Source organism: Coregonus clupeaformis, unplaced genomic scaffold (genome assembly GCF_020615455.1).
Source record: "Coregonus clupeaformis isolate EN_2021a unplaced genomic scaffold, ASM2061545v1 scaf3593, whole genome shotgun sequence".
Lineage (NCBI taxonomy): Eukaryota > Metazoa > Chordata > Actinopteri > Salmoniformes > Salmonidae > Coregonus > Coregonus clupeaformis.
The window spans coordinates 1-22,956 of record NW_025537047.1 but is presented as its reverse complement, the minus strand read 5'-3'; the positions used below and the strand labels follow the sequence as shown (position 1 = coordinate 22,956).

Sequence of the window (22,956 nt, the reverse complement as noted above, 5' to 3'; positions counted from 1 at the left end):
CATCTCGTCTCCTCTTCTCTAGTTCCTCTCCTTTTCATTCTGACTCTCATCTCATCTCATCATCGTCTCCTCTTCTCTAGTTCCCTCTCCTTTTCATTCTGACCCCTCATCTCATCTCATCTCCTCTTCTCTAGTTCCTCTCATTTTCATTCTGACCCTCATCTCATCTCATCTCGTCTTCTCTAGTTCCTCTCCTTTTCATTCTGACCCTCAACTCATCTCATCTCATCTCGTCTCCTCTTCTCTAGTTCCTCTCCCCTTTTCATTCTGACCCTCATCTCGTCTCCTCTTCTCTAAATCCTCTCCTTTTCATTCTGACCTCATCTCATCTCGTCTCCTCTTCTCTAGTTCCTCTCCCTTTTCATTCTGACCTCATCTCATCTCTGTCTCCTCTTCTCTAGTTCCTCTCCTTTTTCATTCTGACCCTCATCTCGTCTCTGTCTCCTCTTCTCTAGTACCTCTCCTTTTCATTCTGTCCTCATCTCATCTCTTCTTCTCTAGAGCCTCTCCTTTTTCATTCTGACCCTCATCTCATCTCCTCTTCTCTTCTCTAGTTCCTCTCTTTTTTCATTCTGACCCTCATCTCATCTCGTCTCCTCTTCTCTAGTTCCTCTCCTTTTCATTCTGACCCTCATCTCATCTCATCTCCTCTTCTCTAGTTCCTCTCCTTTTCATTCTGACACTCATCTCATCTCATCTCCTCTTCTCTAGTCCCTCTCTTTTTCATTCTGACCCTCATCTCGTCTCCTCTTCTCTAGTTCCTCTCCTTTTCATTCTGACCCTCATCTTGTCTCCTCTTTTTCTGGGTCCTCTCCTTTTCATTCTGACCCTCATCTCGTCTCCTCTTCTCTCTAGTGCCTCTCCTTTTCATTCTGACCCTCATCTCCTCTTCTCTAGTGCCTCTCCTTTTCATTCTGACCCTCATCTCATCTCGTCTCCTCTTCTCTAGTTCCTCTCCTTTTCATTCTGACCCTCATCTCATCTCTTCTCCTCTTCTCTAGTTCCTCTCCTTTTCATTCTGACCCTCATCTCATCTCTTCTTCTCTAGTTCATCTCCTTTTCATTCTGACCCTCATCTCATCTCGTCTCTTCTTCTCTAGTTCCTTCTTTTTGCATTCTTTTTCTCTCCTCTGTGGTTCTATACTCTGCTCCACACTTTTCTTTTCTCTTTCTTCCTCTCCTCCTCCTCCCTACCTTCCCTCCTCTCTCTCTCCCTCCTTTCCTTCCCTCATCTCCTCTAGTGCCAATGTCGTCATGCTCAACAGGGCAGGAAATCTGAGTTTCATTTCTGCTTTAATTCATTCTGATCAAACATGTCGCTCCCAATCACCCAGATTTGATTAGCGGATGCCTGTATCCGAGGCGACCAGCCATGTAATGGTTGACACATTCATATTCCTGTATTATTGGTGTGTGTACATGTGCATGGTTGTGTGTGCATGAGTTGGTGTTTGTGTGTGTGTGTGTGAGCTGTGAGCTGTGTGTGCGTTGTGACACATTATCCCCCATCGTCTCTCACGGCAGACAGAGGCAGGGTTTAATGCTATAATGCAACACCTGTGACGGGTTTATATTTAGAAACAAGTTTATCTTTATGCTAATTATTTGTATCTTCCCTCTCTCACTTCATCTCTACATCGCTCTCCGTTCGCTCTCTCTCCCGCTCTCTTTCTCTCCATCTCATTCTCTTGATTCTTTCTTTCTTTCTTTCTTACCTGGCTATCACTCTTCCTTTCAATCTCTCTCTCTCTCTCTCTCTCTCTCTCTCTCTCTCTCTCTCTCTCTCTCTCTCTCTCTCTCTCTCTCTCTCTCTCTCTCTCTCTCTCTCTCTCTCTCTCTCTCTCTCTCTCTCTCTCTCTCTCCCTTTCCCCATTCTTCCTCCCCATCTCTCTCCCCCCACCCCTCTCCCTGCAGAGTGATGGGCTGCAGGCTTCCTAAGCTGCGGAGGACGGGGAGGAGAAGAGTCCGGGAAGATCTACTCCACCCTCCGACGGCCGCAGGTGGAGACCAAGGTGGGCGTGGCCTACACCTACCACTTTCTGGACTTCCTGCTGGGGAAGGAAGGTATGGAATATGGACAGGCACACACACACACACACACACACACACACTTCTAGCTCCATTAGTGAATTCCAATTTGACCCCTAGTCATCTAAATGATTAGACAGGAATCCATTTGATTAATCCAGATCTATATGTCACCTGACCAAAGGACCGGCATATTCAATCCAAGTGCCAATGAGATTTATCAAACTCCAAGCGTTTACATTTGTTGAATACATGAAAATAGAGCTCTTTGGCCACGTATACCAGTGGTGGGTTTGGCATCAAATGAGAATGCATGAGCAGAAAATAACCCCGTACCTACTGTAAAATATGGTGATGGATCTTTGATGTTATGGGGCTATTTTGCTTCTACTGGTCCTGGGGCCTTTGTTAAGGTCAACCTGCATCATGAACTTTACCCAGTACCAGGACATTTTAGCCAAAAACATGGTTACCTTTGCCAGGAGGCTGAAACTTGGCCACAAGTGGATCTTCCTGCAAGACAATAACCCCAAGCATACATCAAAATCCATAAATAAATGGTTAATTTGTTACAAAATCAACATTTTACAATAGCTGTCTGTCTCCAAACTTGAAACCCTTTGAAAACCTGTGGTTTGAATTGAAGAGGCAGTGTATGGGTAAATGGTCTAAGATCCCCCTAATGTGTTCTCTAATTCATTAAATGTCTCAGTGCCTTTGTCCTCACAAGGGAGAGCTATTGAAAGGTATTAAAAACACGTAGTGTCAATAATTTTGACTCCTACCTTTTTGAGAGAAAAATAAAGTAGTACTTGTTAAACAAAATATATTTTAAAACCTTTATTTCACCTTTATTTATACAGATAAGTCAATTAAGAACAAATTCTTATTTACAAGGATGACCTGTCTTTCTCTGAGTAATTGTACTAGTATAAAATAAAACAATATCCCCATTTGTTTAGCATACAATATACCTCCGTATTTGAATTATTTTATACTGTCATTTTTTGCTCATCTTTATCATTCTGTAGCTCTTCAAGACCAAGGTTTGTAACCAGGGTGGATATTTAAACTGCAATTTCAAGATAATCTGTGTGTGAGTAGGCATCCCACAGTACCACAAATTCAGCTGTACAGTTCAGACTAATCCACAACCTCTGAAAGTGAGAGGGAGATGAGAGAGTACTGTAGTTGATGTTTTGCACAGTGTTTAGGGAATGAAGTGTGTGTGTCTTTGTGTGTGTTTTTTTGCGCAGCAGTGTTTTGGGAGTGTTTGATAAGAAGTCCCATGAGGCTGCTGGGTTCTAAATATACTAATTCTGCTATTGTGACAGAACAGAAGGGATTCGTGCAGATAGAGTGAAAAGAGAGAGTTGGGGAGAGAGGGAGTTGTGCATAGAGGGAGATATTTCTGGATGGTTAAACCTCACTTTGTCCAAGATGAACTTTCCCTCACACTGTATTTAGGAATGGATGCAGGAAGTTGAGTCAGTCAGTTGTTTAATTTGCTATATACTCAGAACACTCAGCAGCCAGCTCAGTACAGACAGTGGTTGCATCCCAAATGGCACCCTATTCCCTATACAACAGGAAGTAGGTTGCCTTTTATAGTGCACTATAAAAGGACTAGGGTGCCATTTGGAACTCAATCACTAGCAGAGGAAGTCATGACCAACAGGACAACAGCTCTGAATTCAGCCTCCTCCATTTCTGCTAAGCTTATTATGAGATGGATGGGAGCCTGCTTAGAGCAACACACATACAAAACCTCAACTCATACACTCAACCTCACTTTAGTGTGTACACACACACACACACACACACAATAGTTTTCAGGCTAGGAGTATTGTAATCTTGTCTCTAGACAGACAGGCAGGTCATTTATATGGTAAATTCATTGAAGCCACCTGAGCTCCTTACGTCTGCATAGCAGTGCTCTGCTGAGGGGATAAAGGAAGATACTCTCAATATTGTTATTGTGTGTATACATATATGTTGTGTGTGTGTGTGTCATGAGAGAGACCAAGAGAGTGGGTGAAGGATTCCTGAAGGATTATCTGATTGTTTGTAGAGATTGAGACTTCATTTCCAGCAATGGGATTTGTGTGTGTGGACGTGTGTGTATGAGACAGAGAGATGGTGTGTGAGAAAGAGATAGTGTGTGTGTGCATGCGTCCAGTGAGGAATTGGCCTGTCTCTCAGTCTGACATTGAAGAGAACCCACAGTCAAATTCACGGTTTAATTGAATTGAGTTTCCATTAATAATATTATTTATCCTCTGTGACTTCATGACTCCCCACACAGTAATGAAAAATAAATAACCATGTCTGTCTACTCATGTCTATTCAGAGACTATCTATATCTAGTTACGTATTAATTCACTCAGATACATGGGCTTGGCTTTGGATTCAACATTTTCTCCTCCAAGGCATAGGGGCAGGGATGGGCAACTGGCGGCCCCCTTTTTTACCCCCAAGCCATAAGACTGCTGAACATTTAATCAAATGGCCACCTGGACTATTTACATTGACCCCTCCCCCATTTGTTTTTTACACTGCTGCTACCCGCTGTCTATTATCTATGTATAGTCACTTTACCCCCTACCTACATGTACAAATTACCTTGACTAACCTGTACCCCTCACATTGACTCGGTACCGCACACCCTGAATATAGCCTCGTTATTGTTATTTTATTGTGTTACTTTAGTTTATTTGATAAATCTTTTCTTAACTCTTTCTTGAACTGCATTGTTGGTTAAGGGCTTGTAAGTAAGCATTTCACGGTAAGGTGAATTGTTGTATTCGTCGCATGTGACAAATAAAGTTTGATTTGATTTTGAAGGCCTTCTGCAATATATATATACACTGCTAAAAAAAATAAAGGGAACACTAAAATAACACATCCTAGATCTGAATGAATGAAATAATCTTATTAAATAATTTTTTCTTTACATAGTTGAATGTGCTGACAACAAAATCACACAAAAATTATCAATGGAAATCTAATTGATCAACCCATGGAGGTCTGGATTTGGAGTCACCCTCAAAATTAAAGTGGAAAACCACACTACAGGCTGATCCAACTTTGATGTAATGTCCTTAAAACAAGTCAAAATGGAAGGCTCAGTAGTGTGTGTGGCCTCCACGTGCCTGTATGACCTCCCCTACAACGCCTGGGCATGCTCCTGATGAGGTGGCGGATGGTCTCCTGAGGGATCTCCTCCCAGACCTGGACTAAAGCATCCGCAACTCCTGGACAGTCTGTGGTGCAACGTGGCGTTGGTGGATGGAGCGAGACATGATGTCCCAGATGTGCTCAATTGGATTCAGGTCTGGGGAACGGGCGGTCCATACCATCAATGCCTTCCTCTTGCAGGAACTGCTGACTACCTCCAGCCACATGAGGTCTAGCATTGTCTTGCATTAGGAGGAACCCAGGGCCAACCGCACCAGCATATGGTCTCACAAGGGGTCTGAGGATCTCATCTCGGTACCTAATGGCAGTCAGGCTACCTCTGGTGAGCACATGGAGGGCTGTGCGGCCCCCCAAAGAAATGCCACCCCACACCATGACTGACCCACCGCCAAACCCGGTCATGCTGGGAGGATGTTGCAGGCAGCAGAACGTTCTCCACGGCGTCTCCAGACTCTGTCACGTCTGTCACATGTGCTCAGTGTGAACCTGCTTTCATCTGTGAAGAGCAAGGGCGGCAGTGGCGAATTTGCCAATCTTGGTGTTCTCTGGCAAATGCCAACGTCCTGCACGGTGTTGGGCTGTAAGCACAACCCCCACCTGTGGACGCTCGGGCCCTCATACCACCCTCATGGAGTCTGTTTCTGACCGTTTGAGTAGACACTTGCACATTTGTGGCCTGCTGGAGGTCATTTTGCAGGGCTCTGGCAGTGCTCCTCCTGCTCCTCCTTGCACAAAGGCAGAGTAGCAGTCCTGCTGCTGGGTTGGTGCCCTCCTACGGCCTCCTCCACGTCTCCTGATGTACTGGCCTGTCTCCTGAGTAGCGCCTCCATGCTCTGGACACTACGCTGACAGACACAGCAAACCTTCTTGCCACAGCTCACATTGATGTGCCATCCTGGATGAGCTGCACTACCTGAGCCACTTGTGTGGGTTGTAGACTCCGTCTCATGCTACCACTAGAGTGAAAGCACCGCCAGCATTCAAAAGTGACCAAAACATCAGCCAGGAAGCATAGGAACTGAGAAGTGGTCTGTGGTCACCACCTGCAAAAACAGTCCTTTATTGGGGGTGTCTTGCTAATTGCCTATAATTTCCACCTGTTGTCTATTCCATTTGCACAACAGCATGTGAAATGTATTGTCAATCAGTGTTGCTTCCTAAGTGGACAGTTTGATTTCACAGAAGTGTGATTGACTTGGAGTTACATTGTGTTGTAGAGGGGTCAAATACTTATTTCCCTCATTAAAATTCAAATCAATTTATAAAATTTTTGACATGTGTTTTCTGGATTTTGTTGTTGTTATTCTGTCTCTCACTGTTCAAATAAACCTACCATTAAAATTATAGACTGATCATTTCTTTGTCAGTGGGCAAACATACAAAATCATCAGGGGATCAAATACTTTTTTCCCTCACTGTATGTATATGAGTATATATTTATATATATGTATATATACAATGAACAAAAATATAAACGCAACATGTAAAGTGTTGGTCCCATGTTTCATGAGCTGAAATAGAAGATCACAGACATTTTCCATACAAACAAAAGCATATTTCTCTCAAATTTTCCCTGTTAGTGAGCATTTCTCCTTTGCCAAGATAATCCATCCACCTGACAGGTGTGGCATATCAATAAGCTGATTAAACAGCATGATCATTACACAGGTGCACCTTGTGCTGGGGAAAATAAAGGCCACTCTAGAATGTACAGTTTTGTTACACAACACAGATGTCTCAAGTTTTGAGGGGAGTGTGCAATTAGCATGCTGACTACAGGAATGTCCACCAGAGCTGTTGCCAGAGAATGTAATGTTCATTTCTCTACCTTAAGCCGCCTCCAACGTCGTTTTAGAGGAATTTGGAAGTACCTCCAACAGGCATCACAACTGCAGACCACGTGTATGACATCGTGTGTGTGAGCGGTTTGCTGATATCAATATTGTAAACAGAGTGCCCAATAGTGGCGGTGGGGTTATGGTATGGGCAGGCACAAGCTTTGGACAACGAACACAATTGCATTTTATCAATGGCAATTTGAATGCACAGAGATACCGTGATCGAGATCCTGAGGCCCATTGTCGCGCCATTCATCTGCCGCCATCACCCCATGTTTCAGCATGATAATGCATGGCCCCATGTCGCAAGGATCTTTGACACACTCCTGGAAGCTGAAAATGTCCCAGTTCTTCCACGGCCTGCATACTCACCAGACATGTCACCCATTGAGCATGTTTGGGATGCTCTGGATCGACGTGTACGACAGCATGTTCCAGTTCCCGCTAATATCCAGCATTTTTTGCACAGCCATTGAAGAGGAGTGGGACAACATTCCACAGGCCACAATCAACAGCCTGATCAACTCTATGCGAAGGAGATTTTGCGCTGCATGAAGTAAATGGTGGTCACACCAGATACTGACTGGTTTTCTGATCCACGCCCTCTCTTTTCATTTTTTAAAAGTATCTGTGACCAACAGATGCATGTCTGTATTCCCTGTCGTGTGAAATCCATGGATTAGGGCCTAATTAATTCATTTCAATTGACTGATTTGCTCATATGAACTATAACTCAGTAAAATCTTTGAAGTTGTTGCATATTGAGTTTATATGAGTGAATAAAGGGAGGAGAAGTCACTAATGAAGGAAAAAAGAGAGGGAGCGAGAAGGTGGGAAAAGGAGAGAGAGGAGGAGAGTGAGGGTGGGAAAGCAGAGAGAGGAGGAGAGTGAGGGTGGAAAGGAGAGAGTGGAGGAGAGTGAGGGTGGAATAGGAGAGAGAGGAGGAGAGTGAGGGTGGGAAAAGGAGAGAGAGTAGGAGAGTGAGGGAGGAAAATGAGAGAGAGGAGGAGAGTGAGGTGGGAAAAGGAGAGAGGAGTAGGAGAGTGAGGGTGGAAAGGGAGAGAGAGGAGGAGAGTGAGGGTGGGAAAAGAGAGAGAGGAGGGAGAGTGAGGGTAGGAAAAGGAGAGAGCGGAGGAGAGTGAGGTGGGAAAATGAGTCAGGTGTGATCACACAGTGACTACAGCTTCTTTCCTCAACTGACACATTGGGGCTCTGAAGTCAGCTGATGAGTTTTAGAGACCCTGTGGAGAAAGAAACACAGTTCTTATTCTGACTGGTGACGACCATGAAGGCTATAAAGCAGGTCAATCAGAATAGGTGCTTCAGGCGGTGTGTATCTTTGTGTGCGCCCATACGAGTGAGACCAAGATACATATAGCTGCCAAAGGTTGATGTATTCAGCTATTCAGATTGTATGTTGAATGTGGCTTTCAAAACAGATGATATACTGAGCTATCAAAACACAATATTGACCTATCAAAACACATATATTGAGCTATCAAAACATGATATATTGAGCTATCAAAACACATTATATATTGAGCTATCAATACATGATATATTGAGCTATCAAATCACATGATATATTGAGCTATCAAAACACATTATATATTGAGCTATCAAAACACATTATATATTGAGCTATCAAAACATGATATATTGAGCTATCAAAACATGATATATTGAGCTATCAAAATACATTATATATTGAGCTATCAAATCACATGATATATTGAGCTATCAGAATGAGTGATGTCGGAGATCGTATGTGTTGCGTGAATCTATCAACGTGTGTGTAAGGTGTTAATATTCAGCTCTGTAGAGAACGCATGAAGAGGTTTACTGGTAGAATTTTAAACGCGACTGGTGTAGTCAGTATTCAGACTGAGTAATATTCTACTCTCTAGACTACAGAAATGTCTTAGGGTGTTTTCAGTCAGTTCATCCGAACTCAGTGCACTAAGTCAAACATTTCCTGTACTAGGAATGCACCAAAACTCCGACCCCCTCAGATTGTCTGCCTCCCAAATGGCATCCTATTTCCAACATACAGGGCATAATGGGCACTGGTCAAAAGTAGTGCACTATGTAGGGAATAGGGTGTCATTTGGGATGCATCCTGTGTGTTACGACCCTGACCAACAGCAGTCTAACCCGCAGGCTCCTTCCTCATACCTCAGCGGTGTGTGTCTCTGTGTGTGTCTCATACCTCAGCGGTGGGAAACTCTGGGCTTTAGGAAGTGTATTATTTTATAGTCAGTGGTTGGCACGTATATCCCTGCTCAACTCTGCTAGTCATTAAAAGAGATTGAGGAAACGTCAAGGAGGTATAAAATGTCCTGGGGAGGGAGTAATCATCCCACCACCCACTTACTCTTGACACACACACACACACACAGACCCTCACCAGCCAGGATTACAGGAGCATTGGGAGCTAAAGGTTCTGAATCGAGAACCTTGAGATTGATTCTAGAACTCATAATTCTAATTCCAGAATTCAATATTCCCATTCTGGAGTGTAGCGGTTCTCAATGGTGAAGTGCTGATTAACAGCTGAACCGTCATTTTCTCCTTCCTCCGTCCCTCCATCTGTCCCACCGGTCAACACCTCTGGAGTCAAGAGGAGTAGGTATCCAACATTCCCACTGGCAGAACCTGGTATTGTAAACTTCCAGAGAGTGTTCTCATGGCAGAGCAGAATGATAGCCCTCTTTAAAGCGACTGTGGTAAACGTATAAATGAAATGACTCCTCCCTACCTCCTCCCCTATTTCCCTGCAGGGGGAATTACCCTAGTATGTTGTGTATGTCTTGCTGGTTAGTGTAATAGGAGTGTTAAGATAATGATGCCTAAATTACTGTTTAGTGGCACAATCATATTGTATCCATCTCCAGCTGTTATTATGACCGGAGGGAGAGAGGGAGGGAAGGGGGATTGAATCCCTATAGATTCAGGTTTTAGTATCTGAGATATTAATATTAGAAAAAAAGCTTGTTTCCATGTGATGAGTATGTATGGCATAGTGTGTGTAGACACACCTCAATACACACATGTGTGACAGGTTAAAGGACATATTCATAGCCTGTTATACACTAAAAAGTATTAGTAAGTTCATGGTATGTAAGGATCTTAAAATATCTAAGGTTAAAAGAGAATGCATCCAGTACTAGTTCATAGAGATTGATAAAATGCATAAATGTGTTTAAAATCCGTCAAGAGTCAAAGGGTTAATATTGTAAGAGGAATGTGTAAATGTTATATTGACTACTTTAGTTTGTGGTGCCTAATTTAAGGGTAAAAGTGTTCATCTGTGATCTACTAAATGCTCTTAATCTATGAGCCTGAGATCGATTGCTCTGGTATCCACCCAACTTCCTGGGGGAATCGCGGTCTTTTTCTCATTACACTAAATTTGTCAGTGAGGAAACATAACTGCGTCACGTTCGTGATTATTTCTCCCCTTTTTCAGGTACGTTATTGATATGAAACGAGTTAATTTGAATGTAATAACTTGCTAACCTGTGAAGAGAGTTTAAGGTATGTGTTAGTAACATCTTGAGGAAGTTAGAGTTAAGTTGAAGAGAGTTATTAGGTGCGTGTGTGACTGTAATCTGCTTGGTTGCAGCGATAGCTTCGTACTGAGAGTAGCTGCCATTTTATGCTAATTGTGAATGAATATGTGCGTTGTTAATATAATATTTGGGGGTTATTTGTATAATGTGTTTCGAATACTTTGTTGACATGGTTGATAAATGTAGTTATGGGTTACTGAGCTAAAGCTACTTTGTGTTTGACAGTTATATTGAAACATTTGTATATGTTTTAGTGAATTACAGTTTATGCTGTTGTGACTTGAATAAGCTTTGTACCCTACAAATCTCTGGTTCCTGTAGATCTGTTGTTCTGTAAAATGTGGTATTTTTGTAAAATCATTACACTAAATTTGTCAGTGAGGAAACATAACTGCGTCACGTTCGTGATTATTTCTCCCCTTTTTCAGGGGTGTAACATTTTGGAGGCTCCGCTGAGATTGCTGCTCAGATGTCCGGCTTCCACATCCTGGTCGCTGAATTCCGAGCCAGCTAAATCCCTACATAACAACCCAGGCAGGCTGCAGTGAGGAAAGTGTTGCTGTTCGAGGGAGCTGGAAGTTGGGGGTTAAGTACGTGTCAACTGAGGCCGTTGAGAGACCATCAGAGACAGTAAGGACCATCTAATTCAGAGTCAACTCCTGCACAGTAAAGGTTCCTCCTGTCCTGTCAACATGACAACCGCCTTGGAAGAACTACAGGAAGAGGTAGTAGGAGAATTGCACACCCTGACTAAAGACAAGTTACTAGACGTATGTGATTTCCTTGACATATCAGGCGAACAGAGAAGAGATGTTCAAGACAAATCCCGCATATCACTGATGACTCACATTATGATGTTCCTTGAAAGAGAGGAAGTTGCAGAGTTAGAAGATGGCGGCATGCTCGGAATTATTGTTACTTAAAGACAAAATGACAGAGATGATCAGTGGCATAGATAGCAAGACAGGGCAAACTGACCATGATATTGAAACAGCCAGAACACATCACAGAATAGAGGGACTGAGAACTGTAACCCCACAACAAGGGGTGGGAACTGAGCAGAGTACTGCAGACCAAGCCAGTGATTCTCTGCGCCAGCCCCAACCCCCTGCCCATCTTCAGAGGAGCATGCAGCTCTCACCCAGTGCACAGCCCGGCTCATACTGGCGCAAAGAGTTAAAAATTTCTGGTCAGATAGGTGAACCGGGCCAGAAAGATAAACTGACTTTTTCCAGCCTTGCCCATCAGATTGAGAATGGACTTAACAGAGGCTATCCTGAGGTAGAAATAGTAGACGCAGTAATCAGGGCTATTTCTCCAGGCTCACAGCTACGCAGCTACTTGGAAGGTAAACCCCAGCTAACTCTTCCCACACTTAGATGCATCCTGCGTTCCCACTTCCAAGAGAAGAGTGCAACAGAGCTTTACAAACAGCTAGCTTCAGAAGCACAGCATAGCAAGGAGACCCCTCAAAGCTTCCTGATGCGCGTCTTAGATTTGAGGCAGAAAGTACTATTTGCGTCCCAGGAGTCAGAATCAGGGCTTAAGTATGACCCTGCTCTAGTCCAGCGCATGTGTTTACACACAGTCCTTACAGGTCTCCAGAGTGACAGTATCAGGATAGACATGCAGCCTCTCCTGCTTGATAGCGAAACATCAGATGAGGTTTTGCTAGAGAAGCTTAACATTGCTTGTGCTAATGAGTTAGAAAGACGAAACAAAAAGCGTTTTTAATGCCCCACAGCCTGCTACAACTGTAAGTGTAGTCCAGTTAGAAGATACGCCATCTGCAAAGTGTCCTGTGAAGGAAGCCAAAGCTAAGATACCCGCAGAACTGTTAACAGAGTTAGCTGAACTTAAGACAGGTGTAGCTTCCTAAAAGGTCTCAGTGCAGAGATTGCTCAGATTAAGGAGACATTACAGCAGCCTATGTTTCAGTCATCGCCTTATGCCCATGCCCCACTTCCAGTTAGGAGGCCAGATAGGGACCCCAGCCACCTGTTTCCCAGCAGCAGTATTACAGCAACTACAGTCAGCCCCAAGCACCTGACCCTGCGCAGTATCAATATGCACCTAACCTGTATACCAACCGCTCTGCTCAAGCTCCAAGGAGGTGTTTTGTCTGCCAGCAGGCCAGAACAGATGCACGCTGCACACACTGCTTCCGATGTGGGAGTGGGGAACATTTTCAAGCTGGATGTAAAATCCGGGGAGTCAGACCATCCAAAGAGGCCCCTTTAAACGGGGAAGGGTTACCGCTGAGGGACAAGTGTTAACCGTAGCTACCAAAAAGTCCCAGAAATGTGCAAATTGTGCCAGAGAAGATTCATTTGAGAACCTGAAACAATGTTCATCATGTAAAGAGACACTGTACTGTTCCAAAGGATGTCAAAACCAACATTGGACTAAACATAAGGAAAAATGCACTCACCTGAAAATGGACTCTACCTGTGAAAAGCTTTCCTGTACAGAAGAAAATGCCCACTCTTTACCATCCCTAGCTCAAGGTTGCCACCCCCATAAGGTCACCTCGCTAGTCGGTAGACAGTGCCTTGTTGAGTGTCACCTGAATCGCCACCACCTCCAAGCTCTATGGGACACAGGCTCTCAGGTATCGGTCATTGATGAACGATGGAAAGCGGAATCTCTCCCAAACGCAAGGCTGAGGGATGTTTCAGAAATTCTGGACTCACCTGATGATCTAAGATTGACGGCAGCAAATGGGACTGAAATGCCGTACCTGGGATGGATTGAAACAACTTTTTCGCTAGCCTCTGAAACTGACCAAACGAAGGAACTGATCATCCCAGTGCTGGTAATGAAAGGCTGTCACCTATCTCATCCCATCATAGGTTTCAATGTTATTGAGCACATCCTGACAATGACCGAAAAGACTAAACGGTACAGTACAGTGAAAAAAGCTTTCCCAAGCCTCAAAAGAAATAAGGTGAGGGCTTTTATACAGGCTGTTAGCGCAGAACAGACAGATGAATACGCAGTGAAGACCAAGAAAGAGAAGGTTGCTGTACCAAAACACAGTAGCATTCAGATTGAGTGCCGGGTAGCTTCCCAGCCTTTCAAAGATGACATGACAATGCTTTTCCAGCCAGACCTGAACCCGCAGTGGCCAGATGAACTTGAGTTCTTTGACACACTAGTCAGAGTTAAGAAAGGTGTTTTTCCAGTTGTCATGCTTGATGTCTCTAACCCCACTGACCACGACATTGCCCTGCTAGGACGCACCATAATCGGGTACAGTACAAACCATTATGACTGTGTTACCTGCCCAAGTCTTTGAAAAAGCTGTCACCCCAGCCACAGTGAATCACACCAGTGTTCAAACCCCATGTACTGCTACTGAACAGTGGGATCCACCAGTAGGTTTAAGTCACCTAACCGAAGAACAGAGAGAGGTTGTTAGGAAAATGCTTAGAGAAGAGTGTCACTCCTTCTCCAGATCAGACAATGACATTGGCTGCATTGAACGATTGAAAATGACTATTTCTCTAAAGGACTCTGAACCAGTCAAGCGCACATACATGTCAGTGCCCAGGCCACTGTATCAGGAGATGAAGGGTTACCTTCATGACCTCAAGCCCAGGGTTGGGTTAGGAAGTCAAACTCTTCATATTCTTCACCTGTCGTTGCGTTAGGAAGAAGGACGGGACCCTCCGGTTGTGTATAGATTACAGAGACCTGAACAGAAAGACACATCCCGACCGCCAGCCCATCCCTCGGGTCCAGGACATCATGGACAGTTTAGGTGGTAATTCCTGGTTCTCCCTTTTAGATCAGGGAAAAGCATATCACCAAGGGTTCATCTCTGAAGAAAGCAGATCACTGACAGCATTTGTGACCCCATGGGGACTCTATGAGTGGATACGTATGCCATTCGGCCTCATGAACGCTCCTGCAGCTTTTCAGCGTTGTATGGAGGAATGTTTGGAAGGGCTCCGGGACAACATCTGCATTCCTTATCTGGACGACACGCTAGTTTTCAGTAAAACTTTCGACAGCCATGTGAATGATGTGCAAAAAGGTTTTGCAGCGTCTCAGAGAGTATGGCATCAAACTCAAGCCAAGTAAGTGTGATCTCTTTAAACCCCAGGTCCGTTATTTGGGCAGAATAGTGTCTGCAGACGGCAGCAAAGTTGACCCAGCCGATTTTGAAGCAGTAAGAGCATTGAAAGAGATCAGACCACAGACTGTGGGCCAGCTCAGAAAAATGCTTGGTTTACTCACTTACTACAGACAGTACATCAAAGACTTTTCTAGGAGGGCCAGCTGTCTGTATGACCTCCTGAAAGCAGATTCAGAGAAATTACCTGACCACCCACGGAAAGCAAAAACAAAGAAAGTAAGTCATGTGGTGCCCTCAAACAAGCCAATCCTGTGGACTGACCAGCATCAACAGGCACTTGAACAGCTGATTGAGTGTCTGCTTCACCCACCAGTCTTAGGTTTCCCTGACTTCACTCAGCCATTTGTTGTACACACTGATGCGTCACACCAAGGCTTGGGAGCAGTTCTTTATCAAGAGCAAGATGGGAAGCTTAGGGTCATTGCTTATGGCTCTCGAACCTTAACAGCAGCTGAGAAGAACTATCACTACCACTCTGGCAAGCTAGAATTTCTAGCTCTAAAATGGGCAATCACTGATAAGTTCCATGATTATTTGTACTATGCTCGACCTTCACTGTATACAGTGATAACAACCCGCTCAGCTACATTCTGTCTACTGCAAACTGAACGCAACCACTTCCAGGTGGGTTGCAGAATTGGCTGATTTCCACTTTACAATAAAGTACAGGCCAGGCAGAGAGAACGGTGATGCAGATGCTTTGTCGAGGATGCCACTGGATGTAGAGTCACTGATGAGAGAATGTTCTGAGGAGCTTCCACCAGACACCATTGCCGCCACTATACAAGCAGTAGAGGTACAGAAAGAGCCTTTTGTGCCTTGGTCAATTTCAGCTGCATCTATGTCAGTATCAGCTGAAGGTGAGACAACTACAGCAACAATCAGCTCGATCCCAAAAGAGGGGATAAGAGAGGCACAAGAGTCTGATCCGGTCATCCGTCCTGTGCTCGATTTCAAGCTGTCTGGTTCCAAACCGCCAGTTAAAGAGCAAAAGGAATTCAGTCCAAAGACAAAATGCCTATTCAGAGAATGGGACAAATTGACAATCGACAGTGATGGTATTCTGTACAGAATCACTACAGCCCGTAAGCAGTTAGTTCTACCAGAGCAGTACAAAGGTAAAGTGATGGAAGAGTTGCACAATAACATGGGACACCAAGGTACTGACCGCACTCGTATCACTAGTACGTGACCGCTTCTTCTGGCCTTATATGCAATCTGACATTGAGCACTATGTGACTAAAACTTGTAGCTGTGTCAAGCAGAAAAAGCCAGGCCATGAAACAAGAGCTCCTCTGACAAACATTGTGACAACACAGCCATTTGAACTGGTATGTATAGATTTCCTCCATCTCGACAGATGCAAAGGGGGGATATGAGTACATCCTCGTGATTGTTGACCATTTTACACGTTTCACTCAAGCCTACGCCACCACATCAAAGTCAGGAAAAACTGCTGCAAATCTCATCTTCAATGACTTTGCCCTGAAGTTTGGGTTCCCCTCCCGCATCCACCATGACCAAGGGGGAGAATTCGAAAATCAGTTGTTCCATCAGTTAAAGAAACTCAGTGGCATGGCGGGGTCCAGAACAACACCCTACCACCCGATGGGGAACGGTCAAGTGGAACGAATGAACAGAACATTGTTGCAAATGCTAAAGACACTAACTGAGACACAAAAGTCAAACTGGAAGGAGTCTCTAAACAAACTGGTTTATGCCTATAACTGCACCCGTTACGAAGTGACTGGCTATTCACCATTTTATCTTCTGTTTGGGAGATCACCCAGGCTTCCAGTTGATATGTTCTTTGGATTGTGCACAGAGGCAGGTTCCAGTAACCAAGCGAGACTACGTGGAGAACTGGAAACGAGGAATGGAAGAAGCATACGCCATTGCAAAAGAAAATGCTCAGAAAGCTGCTGAAAGAAGTAAGAAGTACTATGACACTAAAGTTAGGAGTTCAGTGCTACAGCCTGGCGAGCGAAGTTCTGATTAAAAACCTGACACCAAGAGGAGGACCAGGCAAACTCCGTAACTATTGGGAAGATCAAATTCACACAGTAGTGAGACAAATGGGTTCAGACCTGCCGATTTATGAGTTGAGACCAGAAAAGGGTAGGGGACGCTCCCGGGTCCTGCACAGAAACCTGCTCATGTCCTGTGACCACTTACCTTTTGAGAGACAACCAGAAATGACTAAAGATGACAAAAGTAAGAAAAAGAGACATCAGCCTGGATCACAGCCTCTAGATTCTGATGAAGACAGCGGGGATGAATATGACCTTCATCATGAGCCGCTACAGGTCCCCACATCTCCTACAGTACCTGAGAGGTATGCTGAACCAGCGAGAGAGTCGGAAAACAGGCCCCCACCAGTGAAACAAACAGTTGCGGTGCCAGTTCCTGATACGCTACCAGCACAGCCTCTTGTTGAAAATCAGCTGGAGGAGAAAACAACAGTTAAAGAACTGCCTGCTGAGGAGATGAACTTGCCTGCTGAAAATGTGCTGGATGATCGTCCACTAAGTGCCTTTCCTTCATTAACTGCTGCTGCTGAACCTGAGGAACCAGCTTACCAGCTGCCACAAAGAGAGAGACACCCTCCAAGACGTATCACCTATGATCAGCTTGGTATCCCTTCCTGCTACAGTATACAGCCACAGCCACAGTTGTTCCCTGTCTACCCTGCACCAGGACTGGTTCCATGGCTGCCATCACTACAGCGATATTACCTTCAGCCACCCTACATGTATGGACTTCCAGCAAACTTGAGGCCACAGACAGAGTTGACATGTTTGACCATGGACTACTGACTGATTTCACAGACTTTCACAAGACAATTAGCAGACTATGCATATAGATCATTAAAACTGATGGACTGTTGACAATAGTATGAGAAAAGACTGCTTATGGACTGTTTATACAGCTGGTCAACAGATATGGACTGTGAATATAACTTCTTGGTTCTATTTGAACTGTGAACTTTGACCTCTGCTCAAGGACTAGCTTACAGAAGAGGATTTTCTACGTCCAGTGCTTATAGACTGTTTAAGAAGATAATGTTGGTAATGTTGGGACAACATTTATTTTGTCGGGGAGAGTGTGACAGGTTAAAGGACATATTCATAGCCTGTTATACACTAAAAGTATTAGTAAGTTCATGGTATGTAAGGATCTTAAAATATCTAAGGTTAAAAAGAGAATGCATCCAGTACTAGTTCATAGAGATTGATAAAATGCATAAATGTGTTTAAAATCCGTCAAGAGTCAAAGGGTTAATATTGTAAGAGGAATGTGTAAATGTTATATTGACTACTTTAGTTTGTGGTGCCTAATTTAAGGGTAAAAGTGTTCATCTGTGATCTACTAAATGCTCTTAATCTATGAGCCTGAGATCGATTGCTCTGGTATCCACCCAACTTCCTGGGGGGAATCGCGGTCTTTTTCTCATTACACTAAATTTGTCAGTGAGGAAACATAACTGCGTCACGTTCGTGATTATTTCTCCCCTTTTTTCAGGTACGTTATTGATATGAAACGAGTTAATTTGAATGTAATAACTTGCTAACCTGTGAAGAGAGATTTAAGGTATGTGTTAGTAACATCTTGAGGAAGTTAGAGTTAAGTTGAAGAGAGTTATTAGGTGCGTGTGTGACTGTAATCTGCTTGGTTGCAGCGATAGCTTCGTACTGAGAGTAGCTGCCATTTTATGCTAATTGTGAATGAATATGTGCGTTGTTAATATAATATTTGGGGTTATTTGTATAATGTGTTTCGAATACTTTGTTGACATGGTTGATAAATGTAGTTATGGGTTACTGAGCTAAAGCTACTTTGTGTTTGACAGTTATATTGAAACATTTGTATATGTTTTAGTGAATTACAGTTTATGCTGTTGTGACTTGAATAAGCTTTGTACCCTACAAATCTCTGGTTCCTGTAGATCTGTTGTTCTGTAAAATGTGGTATTTTTGTAAAATCATTACACTAAATTTGTCAGTGAGGAAACATAACTCGCGTCCACGTTCGTGATTATTTCTCCCCTTTTTCAGGGGTGTAACACATGCACACACCTCAATACACACACACACACACCTCAATACACACACACACACACCAATACACACACATACACATCAATACACACACACACACACACACCTCAATACACACACACACACATCAATACACACACACCTGGATACACACACCTCAATACACACACCTCAATACACACACCTCAATACACACACCTCAACACACACATACCCCAATATACACACCCCAATATACACACATCAATACACATATATCAATACACACATACCTCAATACACATACATACACCTCAATACACACACCTCCATACACACACTGACATATGTCAAATACACACACCCACACCTCAATACACACAGACACACACCGCAATACACACATACACACACCTCAATACACACACACATCAATACACACCTCAATACACACACCTCAATACACACACCACACCTCAATACACACACACACACACCTCAATACACACACCTCAATACGCACACATATTGTGTATATACACACACCGCGATACACAGCCATCTATACACAACTTCAAACATACACACGCACAAACTCCATACACACACAGACATACTGTAGTCATGCTATACTGAACAACAAATATAAACGCAACATATGAAGTGTTGGTCCCATTTTTCATGAGCTGAAATAAAATATCTCAGAAACGCACAAATAGCTTATTTCTCTCAAATGTTGTTTACATCCCTGTTAGTGAGCATTTATCTTTTGCCAAAATAATCCATCCACCTGACAGGTGTGGTTTATCAAGAAGCTGATTAAACAGCATGATCATTACACAGGTGCACCTTGTGCTGGGGACAATAAAAGGCAACTCTAAAATGTACAGTTTTGTCACACAACACAATGCCACAGATGTCTCAAGTTTTGAGGGTGTGTGCAATTGGCATGCTGGCTGCAGGAATGTCCACCAGAACTGTTGCCAGAGAATTGAATGTTCATTTCTCTATCGTAAGCTGCCTCCAACGTCGTTTAGAGAATTTGTCCAACCGGCCTCACAACCGCAGACCACGTGTAACCACACCAGCCCAGGACCTCCACATCCGGCTTCTTTACTTGCGGGATCGTCTGAGACCAGCCACCCGAACAGCTGATGAAACTGAGGAGCATTTCTGTCTGTAATAAAGCCCTTTTGTGGTGAAAAAATCATTCTGATTGGCTGGGCCTGGCTCCCCCAGTGGGTGGGCTTTGCTCTCCCCCACACACTCCCACACCCACACACAACCACCTTCCCTTCCCCTTCCACACACACACTTACTCACTCTCTCACACACGTTCTCTTTCTCTCTCCAGAGGTGTCTGTGTCGTCAGTGCTGTGTCTGTCGTCGGTGAGAGAGTTACCTGTCCAGGTGAGGGAGCTGTACGGTCAGGGCTTTGTCCTGGTGGCTGTCCATCCCTTCGTCCACCCCTGTGGCCCCAGGCCCGCACGCATCCAACGTCAGCTACACAGAGCCGTCCTCATCAGAGAGACACACAGGTACAGAAACACACACACACGGGTACGGAAACTTACACACACTCACTCACTCACTCACTCACTCACTCACTCAGTCTCAATCGCTGGCTCACACACACACAGACACACACACACACACACACACACACACACACACACACACACACACACACACACACACACACACACACACTTTCTCTCATTTCCCCTGCATCCAATGCCTGCTACACAGAACACAGAGACACATAGTTAGGGGAATACCTCTGGCTTTCTATTCTCACCTGCAGGGGCCTCATCTGAATTCTATTCTCCCCCACAGAATCTGTGAAATCTGAGCAGAATCCTATTTTCACCCTGAGGATTCTCGGCAGAGATCTATTCTCACCCGTGGAATTCTTGAATCAATCAATCAATTTTATTTTATATAGCCCTTCTTACATCAGCTAATATCTCGAAGTGCTGTACAGAAACCCAGCCTAAAACCCCAAACAGCTAGTAATGCAGGTGTAGAAGCACGGTGGCTAGGAAAAACTCCCTAGAAAGGCGAAAGCCTAGGAAGAAACCTAGAGAGGAACCAGGCTATGAGGGGTGGCCAGTCCTCTTCTGGCTGTGCCGGGTGGAGATTATAACAGAACCATGCCAAGATGTTCAAAAATGTTCATAAGTGACAAGCATGGTCAAATAATAATCAGGAATAAATCTCAGTTGGCTTTTCATAGCCGATCATTAAGAGTTGAAAACAGCAGGTCTGGGACAGGTAGGGGTTCCATAACCGCAGGCAGAACAGTTGAAACTGGAATAGCAGCAAGGCCAGGCGGACTGGGGACAGCAAGGTGTCATCATGCCCGGTAGTCCTGACGTATGGTCCTAGGGCTCAGGTTCTCAGAGAGAAAGAGAGAACGAGAGAATTAGAGAGAGCATACTTAAATTCACACAGGACACTGGATAAGACAGGAGAAGTACTCCAGGTATAACCAACTAACCCCAGCCCCCCGACACATAAACTACTGCAGCATAAATACTGGAGGCTGAGACAGGAGCGGTCCGGAGACACTGTGGCCCCCATCCGAAGAAACCCCCGGACAGGGCTAAACAGGAAGGATATAACCCCACCCACTCCGCCAAAGCACAGCCCCGCCACCACTAGAGGGATATCCCCAACCACCAACTTACAATCCTGAGACAAGGCCGAGTATAGCCCACAGAGGTCTCCACCACAGCACAAACCAAGGGGGCGCCAACCCAGACAGGAAGATCACGTCAGTAACTCAACCCACTCAAGTGACGCACCCTCCCAGGGACGGCATGAAAGAGCACCAGCAAGCCAGTGACTCCAGCCCCTGCAACAGGGTTAGAGGCAGAGAACCCCAGTGGAGAGGGGAACCGGCCCGGCAGAGACAGCAAGGGCTGTTCGTTGCTCCAGCCTTTCCGTTCACCTTCACACTCCTGGGCCAGACTACACTCAATCATATGACCTACTGAAGAGATAAGTCTTCAGTAAAGACTTAAAGGTTGAGACCGAGTTCTGCTCTCTCACATGGGTAGGCAGACTGTTCCATAAAAATGGAGATCTATAGGAGAAAGCCCTGCCTCCCGCTGTTTGCTTAGAAATTCTAGGGACAATTAGGAGGCCTGCGTCTTGTGACCGTGGCGTACGTATTGGTATGTACGGCAGGACCAACTCGGAAAGATAGGTAGGAGCAAGCCCATGTAATGCTTTATAGGTTAACAGTAAAACCTTGAAATCAGCCCCTTGCCTTAACAGGAAGCCAGTGTAGGGGAAGCTAGCACTGGAGTAATATGATCAAATTTCTTGGTTCTAGTCAGGATTCTAGCAGCCGTATTTAGCACTAACTGAAGTTTATTTAGTGCTTTATCCGGGTAGCCGGAAAATAGAGCATTGCAGTAGTCTAACCTAGAAGTAACAAATGCATGGATTAATTTTTCTGCATCATTTTTGGACAGAAAATTTCTGATTTTTGCAATGTTACGTAGATGGAAAAAAGCTGTCCTTGAAACAGTCTTGATATGTTCGTCAAAAGAGAGATCAGGGTCAAGAGTAACACCGAGGTCCTTCACAGTTTTATTTGAGACGACTTTACAACCATCTAGATGAATTGTCAGATTTAACAGAAGATCTCTTTGTTTCTTGGGACCTAGAACAAGCATCTCTGTTTTGTCCGAGTTTAAAAGTAAAAAGTTTTCAGCCATCCACTTCCTATGTCCGAAACACAGGCTTCTAGCGAGGGCAATTTTGGGGCTTCACCATGTTTCATTGAAATGTACAGCTGTGTGTCATCCGCATAGCAGTGAAAGTTAACATTATGTTTTCGAATAACATCCCCAAGAGGTAAAATATATAGTGAAAACAATAGTGGTCCTAAAACGGAACCTTGAGGAACACCGAAATGTACAGTTGATTTGTCGGAGGACAGACCATTCCACAGAGACAAACTGATATCTTTCCGACAGGTAGGATCTAAACCAGGCCAGAACTTGTCCGTGTAGACCAATTTGGGTTTCCAGTCTCTCCCAAAGAATGTGGTGATCGATGGTGTCAAAGGCAGCACTAAGGTCTAGTAGCACGAGGACAGATGCAGAGCATACTGTATGTGTAGATAGGGA

The 22,956-nt window shown here is 44.3% G+C and overlaps 1 protein-coding gene across 1 annotated transcript; it reads left to right on the top strand.

The window, feature by feature from the left end:
- Positions 1-1,929: 1,929 nt before the first annotated feature.
- Positions 1,930-20,352, top strand: LOC123490262 (raftlin-like; the record flags this gene model as incomplete). Its single annotated transcript, XM_045220338.1, has 2 exons — positions 1,930-2,064; positions 20,169-20,352. Coding segments are annotated over 2 exons (319 nt in total), but the record flags the coding sequence as incomplete, so codon positions are not given.
- Positions 20,353-22,956: the final 2,604 nt, after the last annotated feature.